This window comes from Haemaphysalis longicornis, unplaced genomic scaffold (genome assembly GCF_048455015.1).
Source record: "Haemaphysalis longicornis isolate Haplotype H1 unplaced genomic scaffold, Haemaphysalis longicornis Haplotype H1 scaffold_4, whole genome shotgun sequence".
In the NCBI taxonomy this organism is placed as follows: Eukaryota; Metazoa; Arthropoda; class Arachnida; order Ixodida; family Ixodidae; genus Haemaphysalis; species Haemaphysalis longicornis.
In genome coordinates this window covers 109,775,366-109,790,607 of record NW_027526361.1, presented here as the reverse complement: position 1 = coordinate 109,790,607, position 15,242 = coordinate 109,775,366, and the positions used below count along the sequence as shown (strand labels likewise).

General features: G+C 50.8%; 1 protein-coding gene across 1 annotated transcript in view; it reads left to right on the top strand.

Moving 5' to 3' along the window:
• The window catches only part of Smog (G-protein coupled receptor 158 smog), a 394,223-nt gene that overhangs the window by 262,291 nt on the left and 116,690 nt on the right, over positions 1–15,242 (top strand). Inside the window, exon 5 of the mRNA XM_077707544.1 lies at positions 13,039–13,107. Coding sequence (XP_077563670.1) covers positions 13,039–13,107 — 69 coding nt within the window. The remainder of the gene's footprint in view (positions 1–13,038; positions 13,108–15,242) is intronic.

Below are 15,242 nucleotides of genomic sequence, written 5' to 3'. Positions count from 1 at the left end.
GCCATCCCTTGTAGGGGCGTACGTTATGACAGTGTCTTTTTTGTTCCGGGCAGGTGTTGCCACGGTTCAGGCAAACGCTGGAGTCTTTTTCGTTCCGAGCAAGTGTTGCCATGATTACGGCGAGCTCTAGTTTTTTTGGGGCCAATCTTGGCCAATCTCCCAAAGCGGACATGCTTGGCTTGACAAAAGCGCGCCGGGGACGCTTGGCAGTGGCTTCCAGGCACGCGCACACGACCAGTGGACATTTTATTTGTTTTTTAACCGCCGGACAATCGCCGCAATATTGCCCACTCTCTTTACGTGGGTGTCATTGGCTTTAAAAACTGGCGCAGGGGACGCTGGGCGGTCTTCGCGATGCCTGCACTCACGGGCACTCGGTGTTTTCTTAGTTTTGTTAACTGCCGGGCGGTCGCAGCAATCCTGGCCGATCTCTCTAAGTGGGTGTGCTTGGCTTGACAAACGTTCGCAGGGGACGCTGAGCGGTCGTCGCGAGGAACGCACGCAAGAGCGCTAGGCGTTTCATTGGTTTTGTTAACGGCCGGGTGGCTTGTTTCCAAAGGCTTCACTGCACAGAGCATCCGCGTGACATGTGTGATGTCACTGCGCGCGCTACTCTTTTGAGCGCGTGCTAAAAGAATCCTACTGTTCGGGCTCTGTGGCTTCGATGTAGAGTACTGAGTACTGAAGCTGACGGTTTGGGTTCGAGCCCCACGAGGTTTATGTTGTAGATTCTTTTTTAATTGCTCACCTTTTCTTTATAAATTGATTTTTTTTTGTAAACTCAGATCTGCGTCGTCTTTTTGTTAATAATGGTGATTTGGTATGTTTTAGGTCGCTTTAGGTTTGGGGCGCAGCCAATGACGACCTTTAATTACCGTTCTGCAGTGCACAAGCAGACATGCCACGTGGGTGCTACGTGCAGCGAAGCGTTTGGAAATACGCGGCTGGACGGTTGCCTCAATCTCAGCCAATCTCCCTAAGTGGATATACGGGGCTTGACAAATGTACGCAGGCTGGTAGTCACGAGGCACGCGCACACGAGTGCTAGGCATTTTCTTGGTTTTTTTAACGGACGAGCCGTCACCGCGAGACCTGCGTTCACGTGAATGCGCTCGTCAATTTCTTGGTATTTGTAACCGCGGACACGAAAAATTGCGATTTAGTATACAGCTTCGCTGTTAAACCGTACGCGGGAAAGAAGCAGTCGGCAAAATAATGGGCCCTGCCGATCGCCAGCGAACAGAATGCCGCTGCGTCTGCCCTGCACATATCTAGAGCGCAATAGTTCAGGAAAATGACGATTTGGATGGGGAACATTTCCAATTAAACAAGAACTGTCCAGGAGAATGGCAGATAACACCCTTTATCCATCAAACAAGATTGCTAGTTCGACATACAATACAAGAAGGAAACGCGCGCTTCACGTAGAACACGTAATATAGTCGGGAGTAACAAAACGCAGGTAAAACAATATAAATAAATCAAAAGGCATTATTCGGGGCAATGTATATATACACCTATTTTTTAATCACGCTGAGCGCTTCTACCCTACCGTGAGTATTTACGGTGTATGAGGTTGTCCGGGAGTTGATTGATAAAAATCTGCAAAAGGTCAGAGAACTGTGTATTAATGCGTAGCATTCTGATGTCGCTGTCCTAGAGTGTGTGTGAGAGAGCGAGAGAGAGAGAGAATAAACCTTTAATGAATGCTGAAGAGGTCAGCCCCACTAACGGTAGGGCCTGCTGCTCCAAATGGAGGCAAATACACGGAGGTGAAAGGAAAAATATAGACAGAAAAAAAAAATTAGAAAGAAGAGGCGAGATGTACACATAAATTCATATGTTCAGAGGGCCTCTTCCAGCCCTGTTTCCGTAAAAACAGTAGAGTTTTCGTTCCCAGCTCTGCTTCGCCATGACTTCGCCAGGGTTCAAGAAAGTGGGAAAGTTGTGGAGCACTTCCGCGTCGGAGTCGCAGGAGTGCCTTCGATGCTGTTGGAGGTTCTCTGGAGGCTAATATGGCTATAAGTAACAAAAGACGTTGGGTCATTTTATTCTTTTTAAGCTTTGTTTTGTGTCTTTTCGCCAATGATGTAAATTCATGCCATTATAGCGATGAAGTCATGTACTTCGCTGATTGTGTTTTTTTCTCGAAGATGGGAGGCGTACTGCAATTTACACTATACTCTATTCGTATTTCCAACGTTCCCTTGTGGAAGTTTTTTGTTTAGTCCTCGGGTTTTTAAAGCAGATATATGAGATACATATTTTTGATTTTGTCAGATTATTTTAGTGAAAACATTTTCTTCATTTTTTTTTTAAATTCTGTTCCACCAATTATCTCCATTTACGTTATTATAGGTGCTAAAGGTGTTAGTTCTGCCATATGTGGATTTTTGTGGAAGCGGAGGGCGTTACACGCTCTTGGCTGTGGGGGTGCTCGGCAAAGGATACTACGCATTATTACCCCACACTACGTAAAAACATTGCGCAGCATCAGTATAGTAGTATGTAGTATAGTTTACTAGGCAAAGCATACCGTGCACCTACCCTTGACTTTTTCCTGCCTCAAGGACGAGAATGACTGCTACGGCGAACGTTTACTCAGTAAGTGATTCTAGCGCCAGCGGGCGAAATTTATTTATTTTTTTCTCTGCTGTCCTACCCTGCTTTTCCTTGTGTCCTTGCGAGACACCTACTTTGATGAGGAGATTTGAAAATTAACCTTGTCACATTTCTTACAACTGCTGTGTGATGCCTTTTCCAATCGCTCGTCCCTCCCTTACTCTAAGCATTAAAGGGGCTCTGCAACACTCTCGATAAACACTTTCGCTCTTTCCTTTACCTCTGGAAGTATTGTCAAACTATAGTTATCAATGGCACGGAGTGCCACTGCGTGATTTGCTCATCGCAGCAGATACGCTTTCCTCTTCTGCTTTGGTTTTGTGGATTTTTTTTGTGGTGTGGCTATCGAATGCGTTTATTGCTTCAACAGAAATGAAGCCCGTCAATAGCCGCTATACTGCGGCAATGACGTAAATCGACCACTGGAAGACGACCAAAACTCGGGAAAAAGATAAAAATCTTTTGAGCAGGTTTCAGAGTTATCTGATGGGCATAGAGCGGTACTTTTTGGGCTGAGATACTTTGTAACATCTTATGTTAAGCACTGGAAGTGTTTGATGACTACGTTCTGAAAGCATTTAAGATTTGGAGGATCCATTTAAAGTCCTTCATTACTTGAACACCCTGCTGCCTGCCTTGTGAGCCTCCCGGCCACGTGCCAGCTATAAGCCCAAGTCAATGCACTCTGTCAAGCGACCTCCGCAATCCGCTGGGCGGGCCCTTGCGCCCATCCTTCCGCTGCCGGTCTGCACACGACATGCGTCCATTAGCGGTCAGGGAAGCGTCTCATCGATTTTGACGTCCGCACGCCACGCTCGTTGTTTGCTTGGGTCCGCGCTTGCGAGCACAAATGTTGTTGTTGCGAGAGCTGTGACATCTTCGCGTCTGCTACCACAAACAGGAATGGCAGAAGCCTGATGCTTGTGAAATGTGCGAGCTACCAGCAATTACCTGATTCAATCGATTGAATTAAGAAATGAGAAAATCCGTTTGAAATTGAATAGTCTAGTGTGCAGTTGAATGGGCAGGCTGTCATCCTGCAGTCGTTAGGGCTCCACAGTCAGGATGATAATCATGATTGTGATGTGTAAAGGCAATGAGCTTCGCTTTCGATTACTCTTCCTATTTCTATAAGATGACCGAAAGAGAAGCAGCCAGTGGAAGTTTGTGTGCTGGAGGAAAATTCTGACAACTTTAATTAAATTAATGTTCTAACGCAGCTTAATGCTTGAATTAAGTTGTCCGCAATCTTTTCAATGCAGGACTGAATTGAACTGAACGGAATAAACTCGGAGAGCCTCCCCTTGGCAGGAAAGTAGAATTCAATACAGTAAACTCTCGTTACAATGAACTCGGTAAAGCATGATTCTCGCATATGCCGGACCGGAACACCTAGAAATGTTTGTTTGCTATTCTGTAGACGCAATGCAAAAGAACATTCGTTGCAAACGAACAGCGTCACGAGTGCTTTTTTATAAAGATAGATTTTCTCACTCAGTGCCACCACTAGAGGTTCTGCGAAGCGATTATGGCAGTCTTGGCGGGGCATCCACGCGGCCCAGGAAAAGAAAGAAAATGCAAAGAAATGCTTCCAACCGAATAGGATTTTCGTGAAGAAATCCTTGACGTAAAGTGCCTTTGGAGGATACTTCTGACGACCAGGAGGGCGCAAGCAGGGAGCCTGCACCGGTTACTCGAGACGCAATGGAAGTTTTCCTTTAATTGTTTGAAGAACTCCTTAAATCATCACAAAGGATTTTGAAGCTGTGACGTGATATTGCGTTTTTAGTGTCAATGGTGCGATTTGCACAGCAACAACAAACATTCAACACGGACTGCTCGAAACCGAGCAAGAGTGCTTGACGGCATAGCTTCTATCACGCTCAGCCGAATAAATGCTTTGTCTTTGTCTGTTTTTCAATGTACGCCTATTTGCATCACCGCTCTCAAGTAAGATACTTGCAAAAGCAACAACCTGGGCATGTTGGCAGCTATTTTACGAAGGGGTAACTCTAATACCCTGAACTTCTAGTAGAACTTGTTCTAAAAACATACAACACGAAGGACAAATACACAAAGCACAGGGGGACTGTTAAGTTCGGGCTCTGCAGGTAATTAATTAAGGCCGCCGGGGGCTCAGGTATCCGCGTCGCCTCCGCTGGTGGCTGTTTTCCCGTGTCCCTTTCATGTAGCCGCACGGACGCCAAGTTCGGAGACGCGGAGAGCGTGTGTTATGCCCGTCCTTTTGTGTGTCAAAGGACGGGGGCGATTAGCCTGCGTCGCGGGTGGCTGGGTCCTCCGGCATAACAGGCCGACGGGAAGCCAGGTTATCGTATCTCTTCGTGTTGAAAGCGCGCGCGGTGTAAGTTTGGAAATCTTCGACTCCGGCGGCGGCGTGGGTCGTTGACGGGTCAATCGCCTCGGAGACCACCGAGTGGGCCTGAAGCGCGTCTTCCGGTGCGACTGGCGGCAGGCCGCGGCGCCCTTCGTCTGTGAGGGAATTAGCAACCCTCATTGTCCTGCGTGTCGCGGGACAACGGGGGCGTCGTGGGAGGCGCCGCGTGGAGGGAGGTCAGCCGCGCGGGGACCGCTCCGGGCCCTCGGCTTGGCTGTTGTTTGTGCAGATGCCGCCCGCTGAACGTAATGGATGGTTCACTTTAGGCCGCAGATGTTCTGTATTTTCTGGCCGGGTGTAACAGCGTGCGTAGGAAACGCACTTTGAGTGCATAAGAGAGAGAGTGTTAGGTCACGTGACCGCAGGTGGGGACATGTGTGTGATTGGCTGGTTCCTGTGGCCAATCAATGTTCGTAATAATTGTTTTGAAATGTTTTTTCTCTCTTTCTTGTACGCCCCCTTCTTGGAGGCGGGGTTTTTCGTATCAAAACCGGAGTGTTGGGTTTTGTCGGAGGTCGGTCGAGAGGGGATCTAGCTCAGCATAGATCTCGGCCGAACAGGCTGCTGCAGTCAGAGTGACAATGTAACCGTCACTCTGACGTGATGTAAACTTGGAGTCATGTAAATAATGTAAATAAACCTAATATCCAGCAAGGAAGGCAGTCCTCATCCCTCACCCGCTCCAAGCATCGGTCGTCGGTCATCGGATCGGGTCGAGATCGTCCTCTCGGCTCGCTCATCAAAAGAACATCACTATTTCGTCTCCATCAGTTCGCCAAGAAGATGGAGAGGCGAAATTTAACTGGCGCAGCCGACAGGATGACCACGACAGCGTGCTGAAGTTGGTGGGGAACTCCTGAGAGACTCCTGCAACGCAACGTTCGGCCTGGGACCAACGACGGGCCAGGCCAGACTCCAAGTTTCAACGAGGCGACACCTCAGCGGGAGGCCTCGCGGGCTCCGGCCCAGGGCGGCAGAAGCCGGCGATTTCAACGAGGCGACACCTCAGCGGGAGGCCTCGTGGGCTCCGGCCCAGGCCGGCGGAAGCCGCGGTTCATCAACGGGGCGACACCTCAGCGGGAGGCCTCGTGGGCTCCGGCCCAGGGCGGCAGAAGCCGGCGGTTTCAACGAGGCGACACCTCAGCGGGAGGCCTCGTGGGCTCCGGCCCAGGCCGACGGAAGCCGCGGTTCATCAAGGGGCGACACCTCAGCGGAAAGCCTCGGGAGCTCTGGCTCAAAACGAGAAGGGAGACGCTCCGGAGACCTTGCGGCGGACGCCATGACGACGGGTAGCCGAGCGTGACATCGACGCCGAGGCGCCGACGACAGAGACTGCCGCAACGCAGTCAGCGCATTGAATCCAGGTAGGCCCCTATTCTGTTTCCTCCGGGGGCCCCATGGTAGCGACCACCCGTGCAGGATCAGAGAAGGCAGGAGCGAATAGGAGAATGGATGACGAAAATTCTGGTGGGGCATCGAACACTGAGAACCCCAGGGATGCTGTAGTTACGGATGAGGATAATGCCGTAACGTTGCAACAAACGGCAGACAATGCCGCAGTGGCAAGGGAGACGACTACACCCGCACCGGCGGATGTGCAACAGCTAACAATCAAGGTATTGGAGCTGCAACTTGAGCTCGAAAGGTTGAAACAACGGGGCAGTGGCGAGCGCGAGTGTGATGGCAGGTTTAAATTGGGACGGTATGCCGAAGAAATGAGAGCGGTTCTCGCCCCAATGCCAGACTCAGACGATCTAGTGCCCGCCTGGTTCAGGAGCGCGGAAAATATGCTGAACAATCGGGTTATTCCTGACGACGCGCGCGGGCCGATCATTGTGCCTTTCTTAAATGAAAGGTGCCGAATGCTGATAGCGAACAAACCCGGTAGCGGGGTGCTATCGTTTGAGGAGGTGCGCGACTACGTGTTGGCAGAACTTAAGCTCACTCCAGACGAGTACAGGAGAAGGTTTTATGCTTGCCGGAAAGGCACGGAGACGTGGGGTCAATTTGTGACGAAGCTAGAGACCACCCTAGACTATTATCTCCGTAGCCGTAAAATAAAAACGATAGATGAGTTGAAGGAACTTCTGGTAGCAGATCGCGCCAAAACGCTCATGAGCGAGCAGGTTCGGACGTACGTGCTGCAGCAGGAAACGGGAGATTGGCTCAGGCCAAAGGATGCTGCGAGGCTAGCAGAGAAGTACGAGGATAGCAAGTTGGGTCACCATTTGCCGAACCAAAACCCGCCAGTAGGAGACAAAAAGGGGGGTGCGAAGCAGAAAGACTTGATGGACAAACCACCGAGAAGCGATCAGAGAGCCCCACCCAAATGCTTCACCTGCGGTCGCCTGGGACACTTCCGGTCCAATTGCCCGCAAGCAAATTCGAGGGGATCCCAACCTCAAGAGCCATCAAAGACGCCTCAGGACAGACTCACGGCAGCTAAGGCCACGTGCTGGCGGGCAGCAGAGAGTGACGAATCAGTTGCAGAGGCGGTGGGAACTTCGCGATTGACTTGGGTCGACCTAGTTTCCGAAGAACGAGCGTTTAAAGCCTGCTTGGATTCGGGGGCTGATATCACCATTTTGAGGAGAAACGTAGTTCCCCAGGGCGCCGAGGGACGTGGGAAAGTGCGTCTTAGGGGCGCGTTTGGGCACACAGTTTCCGCGGACCTCGTGTATGTGCCGCTTAGTCTGCCAGACCGAGAAGGGAGTATTCATCCCAAACTCATGACGCTCTGCGCAGTAACGGACGAGTTGGCCGGAGGTGTTGAGGCTCTTCTGACGCCACACACCCTTGAGGAACTCAAGAGAGTGGAAAATGAGGCGGTAGAACTAGCGCGACGCTTGGGTGAAATGGAGAAGGAACAGCTCGCGGAGCGCAGCGCACTAGAGGGACCTAGGGAGCAGGATTCTCTAACGAACGCAGAACGGAACGACGGGCAGCAGAAATGCTTTGTAGGTGCGGCACAGTCGAGCGAAGTCGTCGAAGCGGTGCCCATTCGCCAAGAAGGGGCAGCGAGAGCCGAAACGTTCGCAGAGGAACAAAGGACAGACACGTCGTTAGAAAGCGCTTGGTCGCAAGCCCAAGCCGGGACTCATGGGATGTCTATCGAGGGGGGTTTACTTTTTCATCGTGAAACTCTCGACGGGAAAGCGTGTAAACAGCTGGTACTCCCGGAGGCACGCCGTAAGGAAGTGCTCACGCTCGCGCACGACGCGCCGATCGGCGGGCACTTCTCCGAGAAAAAGACGAAACAGCGCGTTCGAAGCGCTTTCTTTTGGCCAACACTGGCGGGGGATGTTAGAAAGCACTGTCAGTCATGCCATACTTGCCAAGTCTTTTCAAAGACTAGGGTGACGGATCGAGTTCCTATCACACCCCTTACGCGACCTGAGGAACCATTCCAGGTAATTTACCTAGATTGCATTGGGCCCCTTGAGCCGGCCTCGTCCCAGGGACATAGATACGCGCTATGCGTGATCGACTTGTGTACTCGGTGGCCGGAGGTTGTGCCTCTTCGGGCCCTGACAGCCAAGGCAACCTGTCAAGCACTGCTCGACATTTTCTCGCGTTTTGGCATTCCCGAGTTAGTATGTTGCGATCAGGGTTCGAACTTCGCGGCGGGAGTGACGAAGGAGCTATCGGAGCGACTCGGAGTACAAGTGCGTTTTTCCACGCCGGAGCACCCTCAGAGCAACGGACTCGTGGAGCGTTGGAATGGAACTTTTAAGGCCATGCTTAGGCACGTAATGCACGACCATGAACGTGACTGGGTTCGCTTTATACCGTGTATCCTTTGGGCTTACCGGGAATTGCCTCACGAGATAACGGGGGTGTCACCGTTTGAGCTTATGTACGGGCGTGTTCCACAGGGACCGTTAAGCATACTTCAAAAGACTTGGACGGGTGCATGGGAGCCACCGACAGGGCTCAACAAATCCGCGGTCAACTATCTGGCAGAGTTGCGCGAGCGGATGGGAGAAGCGGCGCGAGTAGTCGACCTAAGGGCGGAACAGATGCAACAATCGTACGCCGAAAAGTACAACCTAAGGGCACGCCCTAAAGACTTCGAAGTGGGGGAGGAAGTCTTAGTCCTAGAAACAGGACAAGTGGGGAAAATGCAGCCGAGGTGGTTAGGGCCTGCTAAAATCAAGCAGAGGATAAGGCCAAACAGCTACATTGTGCAATTCCCTAACGACGCAGAAAAGTGGGTGCATGCGAACCGACTGAGGAGATACTACCTCCGCGCGAAGAATGTTGGGGTAGTGTTCGAGTCGGATAAGGAGTTCGGAGAATTCGAGACCACCCCAGAGAGCAGAAATGCTGAGCGCAGCGTATCAGTTCGGCTGCAGGAAAATTCTCATTTGACGGCCGGGCAGTCGCGAGAGCTCACTCGACTAGTGCGATGCTACGAAGCCACATTCTCGGGGAAGCCTGGGAAATGTAATGTCGGAGAACACAAAATTGTTCTCGTCGAAGGAGCGAAGCCCTCTAAGGCCTACCCGTATCGAGTGCCAATAACACTGAGAGGAGAGGTCGAACGCCAGGTCCAAGAGCTTAGAGAGTGGGGGCTGATATACCCGATCGAAAGTAGCGCTGCCCACCCTGTCGTCTGTGTGTCAAAAAGTGACGGTACGATACGAATGTGTATCGATTACCGCCAACTAAACGCCGTCACTGAGGCAGACAGCTTTCCCATGGGGAACATGACAGAGCTGCTTTATGATGTCGCTAAGGCAAAATATATCACTCTACTAGACATGACGCGAGGCTACTGGCAAATAGCCGTCGAACCAGCATCACAGAAGTACACAGCTTTCGCTACCACTAGTGGGTTGTACGCGTGGCGGGTCATGCCCTACGGGTTGCGTAACTCGGCTGCCACCTTTCAGAGGATAATGAATGAAGTCCTGCGGCCCCACAAAGGCTACGCCTCCGCGTACATCGACGACGTAGCGGTGTATTCGGAGACATGGGAGGCGCATATGGGGCATTTGGAGGCGGTGCTGACGACCATTGAGTCAGTTGGACTGACCGTTAATCCGGATAAATGTAAGTTCGCCCAGCCGAGCGTAAAATACCTCGGCCATGTTGTCGGGTCGGGCAAGCACTCACCGGACCCTGAAAGAGTAAATGCGATAGCCGGCCTGAAGACGCCGGTGACCAAAAAGGAGCTCCGCAGTGCTCTAGGACTTTTCAATTATTACAGAGACTACGTCCCGGCCTATTCAGAGGTGGTTCGCCCTCTAACTGACCTCACGAACCGGCGTGTACCGAACATACTGCCGTGGAGCGCGGAGGCCAATCAGGCGTTCGACAGAGTGAGGGCCATCCTCAGTGACCTGCCAACACTTAGCGCGCCCCACCTCGACAAGGGCTTTGTTTTGACAACCGACGCGTCGGAAAGGGGTGTGGGGGCCTGCTTAGCGCAGGAAACCGACGGGCAGGAAAGACCAATTGCCTTTCTGAGCAAAAAGCTGACACCACAGCAGGCGAAATGGTCAGCGATAGAACGAGAGGCGTTCGCGGTGGTATGGGCGCTAGGGCGTCTTGACACCTGGCTCTTTGGCTCTAAGGTCAAGGTGGTGACTGACCACAACCCATTAACTTATTTGACGCGGTCAACGTCATCTAGCGCTCGTCTCACTCGCTGGGCCCTGGCACTACAAAAGTATGACCTAGAGTTCTCGCATATAAAGGGGTCACTCAATAAGTGCGCTGATGCCCTATCGAGACTTGAGACTGAAAATGGGTAGAGTGCGGTGGGAGGAACCACTGGCGCCCCCCCCCCCCTGTTCTAAAGCGCACTTCTGCCTTGCTGGGTGGTGGCATTTCATGGCAAACCAAGGAATGTACAGTATGGGGTCCTGCCTGAGAGTGTGACGTAAAAGACACTGTGCATGGTCAGGCATGTTCGCAAATTGGGAGGAAAGGGAAAAAAGTGTTTTTTTTTTTCGTTTTGCGGGTCTGGGAAGAGGTGGAACCATGTCGTTCTTTGTAAATGGGAGATGCCACATGTGATGGCCAGCGTTCGGATGAGTGTATTGTACTGTTGTGCGGGGGGGTACGGCCAGGCCAGGGCACTAAGCATGCCGTGTTGCATCCGTTTCTGGTGCAGTTGGCCGGCGCGTTGTGCTGGTTAGGTTGGTGTGTGCCGGGGTAATTTTCGATTGTTGTATTGTGTTGTATGTTGTATTGTACTCGCGTTGTAGTGTACTCGTGTAACGGCTTGAGTGTGTTTTTTTTTAGTACTGGCTCTGCAGTAAGTCCTAACGTGCAGGAGAGTTAATGTTGCACGTACAGCTAGTGTACGGACAACATTCTTAGTGCGGAGGTGTTAAGTTCGGGCTCTGCAGGTAATTAATTAAGGCCGCCGGGGGCTCAGGTATCCGCGTCGCCTCCGCTGGTGGCTGTTTTCCCGTGTCCCTTTCATGTAGCCGCACGGACGCCAAGTTCGGAGACGCGGAGAGCGTGTGTTATGCCCGTCCTTTTGTGTGTCAAAGGACGGGGGCGATTAGCCTGCGTCGCGGGTGGCTGGGTCCTCCGGCATAACAGGCCGACGGGAAGCCAGGTTATCGTATCTCTTCGTGTTGAAAGCGCGCGCGGTGTAAGTTTGGAAATCTTCGACTCCGGCGGCGGCGTGGGTCGTTGACGGGTCAATCGCCTCGGAGACCACCGAGTGGGCCTGAAGCGCGTCTTCCGGTGCGACTGGCGGCAGGCCGCGGCGCCCTTCGTCTGTGAGGGAATTAGCAACCCTCATTGTCCTGCGTGTCGCGGGACAACGGGGGCGTCGTGGGAGGCGCCGCGTGGAGGGAGGTCAGCCGCGCGGGGACCGCTCCGGGCCCTCGGCTTGGCTGTTGTTTGTGCAGATGCCGCCCGCTGAACGTAATGGATGGTTCACTTTAGGCCGCAGATGTTCTGTATTTTCTGGCCGGGTGTAACAGCGTGCGTAGGAAACGCACTTTGAGTGCATAAGAGAGAGAGTGTTAGGTCACGTGACCGCAGGTGGGGACATGTGTGTGATTGGCTGGTTCCTGTGGCCAATCAATGTTCGTAATAATTGTTTTGAAATGTTTTTTCTCTCTTTCTTGTACGCCCCCTTCTTGGAGGCGGGGTTTTTCGTATCAAAACCGGAGTGTTGGGTTTTGTCGGAGGTCGGTCGAGAGGGGATCTAGCTCAGCATAGATCTCGGCCGAACAGGCTGCTGCAGTCAGAGTGACAATGTAACCGTCACTCTGACGTGATGTAAACTTGGAGTCATGTAAATAATGTAAATAAACCTAATATCCAGCAAGGAAGGCAGTCCTCATCCCTCACCCGCTCCAAGCATCGGTCGTCGGTCATCGGATCGGGTCGAGATCGTCCTCTCGGCTCGCTCATCAAAAGAACATCACTATTTCGTCTCCATCAGTTCGCCAAGAAGATGGAGAGGCGAAATTTAACTGGGACAAGCGCTCTAGTTGCTCTAGTCGTCAACGAACGCAGAACGACAAGCACAGAGCGCTGGAGCCGTCGTGAATTGTCAGTGTCGTTGTTTTTATCGAGCTCTAATTTTTTTTTGAAGGTCTCTTTTGGAAGGCCCAGGAAGGTCTCTTTCTGAATTTACGAAAGTTATGATCAAACGGCAAGTTTTTGTGGTCCTTCTCTGTTCGTTTTAATGGGAGTTTTTTATAGTACAATACATTCACTTACACCTGTGTTCGCGAAAGGACGGCTTCCGGAATCGATTGCGATGAATTGTTGGCGCGGAGTCGACGTAAGTCTTTGGTATTCTTGTTTATTCATTTGGTCGCCGATTCACACATTGGCGAGCTAAATGAGCTGGTAGCGTACTGATCAATTTGTTTATGCATTCATGTACTAAATAATATCCTCAATATTCTTCTATTTGTAGTAACCTACTTTTATTAACGCATATCGCGATTCTTCCTGCAATGAGCTTTGACGTCTTTTTACGATTTTGTTGTAATCACTGCCTGACGCTTCTCTTCTTTCTAATACGTTTTCTTTTGTTGCAGATGTTCGCATCGGCCATGTGGATTCTTCTAGAAGTCATTTTGGTGGGAGCGCTTATTATCTACCAAACAGTAAGTGAAGCCTCACAACACAGGTTTTACCTGTCATTACGCTCCTGAGTGCTACCTACTTACTTTAAGATAGCAGTTTTATCTTCTTATGCAAGTGTTGCGCGCTCTCTCTTTCCCTCTCTCCTGTTATCTCTGCTAAAAAAATTAAAATTTTCGAACCGAAGAATTTAGCAAAAAGAGACCTAAGTTGCATTGAACGAACCATTACAGAAAAAAAAAAACCTTTGTCCTTGTATAGATACTAATTTCTTGCTCTGTATTTTCACTTCTGGGGCACAGTCTTCAAGATTTCGATGGAAGAGTTGTTGCCGGACTAATAGATCCGGAAAAAAACTGACCGCTCAAACAAGGGGAATCATTACATGCTACATTTAGTTTGACGAACACCAAGAACATGTCGTGTTCACTAAAACAATGACTCACAAAAAGACAGAGACGTTTGTCGAGTACGTCAGCTTGGTTTTGAGTATGAGCACCGACAACAAATAGGTGGGTTTGTTCCTGCTTTTGTTTCGCTTACGCCCACATGAACAAACCACGCATGTGAATCGGACCCCTTTATTTCGAAGCCGCTTACGTTTGGAGGCGATCGCGAAGCACCTGGTGATAATTGTTAAAATAAAGAGCGGAGACAGGAAGGCTTTCATGTGCGCGTGCCCGCGTGCTCGTGAGACGAACTTCACTTGCAATCACTTATGATTTTGCTGCCCTGATTTCAAATACTGACTCATTACTGGGCATTGTTCGTACTGTGTTCTCTAACTGCCGTCCTTGTTTTTCGCTGCGCTGTAGTTGTCATTTTTTAAAGTTCGTCAGCTAATGCTTTGACAACCTGAAGCCAAGTGTTACTAGAGGTAAATTTATTCATTATAAACGTTCATAAGAAAGTTGCATTGCTTCTTAAAAACCAATACCGAAACCAGTGACGCGCACGACACACCGTGACTCAATCGGGAAGCGAAGCGCTGGGCTCGGTAGGAGCACGAAAGGTAGAAGGGGAAAAAAGGGAACGTTGTTCATCCATATGTATCTTTCCGCCCCAAGGCGAATTCGCTGTCACGCGACATTCGATCAGATTTCTTGGCGCCGCTGCTCCACTAGGAGACAAGCAAACAACCGTGCTATGTATCGCGATCCGTTTCGGTCCCGCGTGCTTGCCGACACAACGCGGCGCAGAGCTGCAGCTGCTGGCGTTCCTTTCCCACTGGGTGCAAAGAGTGAAGTCTACGAACGATCATTTCCATCTGGCGCACAGGGCTCAGCCACGCGGGTATACACATATACAGGGAGAGGGTGTGCAAGAGAGAAGAACCTGTAAGGTTGTTTGTTCTGCGCAGCTTCGTAGACGCTTGCGGCGAAGCCTTCTTGCAGGGCCATGCTCACAAGCGCGGGATCGCGCGTCTAATTATAGCATACCGATTTTCCGCCTCCCAGTCGCGTCGAAGAGAGCCGTAACCGTACAGTTGTATACTAATGCATACTAGAGGGAAATATGGCGCTGCAATTGCGTGCCGTCTCGTACGCCCCCATGACAGCTAGCAACGTTCCTCTCCTGCTTGGATTGGCTAGCCACATGGCTTCTTTTCACGTATGAAGCCAAAATAAACAAAAAATGGTAACACTTTATTTCTCGTTCGTCTTGAATGAAGCTTCTCAAATTGCTGACAAATATTTTGGAGCTTGACTTTTCTATCAATCAAGCAAGATCAAATAATCTTTCGCATTTTTTTTTTGCGCGCAAAGGCAACTTTTTTGCTTGTTGGCGAATCCTGCCAAGCAACAATGGAATGTTTTTCGCCGGTACATGGAGTTTACGCTGTAGATATGCTTGATGAGCGTGACGCCTTGCGAGGATATCGGTTGAAGTATTTGGCCTCTCGATTCTCTGAAACTATTGCAAGCCGGTAAAGGTCTCAGAGGCGTTACGCTGCACAAACACGTGGAGATACGGCTATGTAATCCCGAGCCCTGCGATGCATATATATGCGAGCCTCATCTCCATACCGTCATCCACTGTTCCCCCCGGGAAGCCAATTCAGTCTCAGTTGGCACGCAAGGAGGAGCTGTGAATATGCGATCACTGATACAGCCGCTTCTGGTTCCGAAGTAGTCGCAGTGCTGCGTAGAGGCCCCAT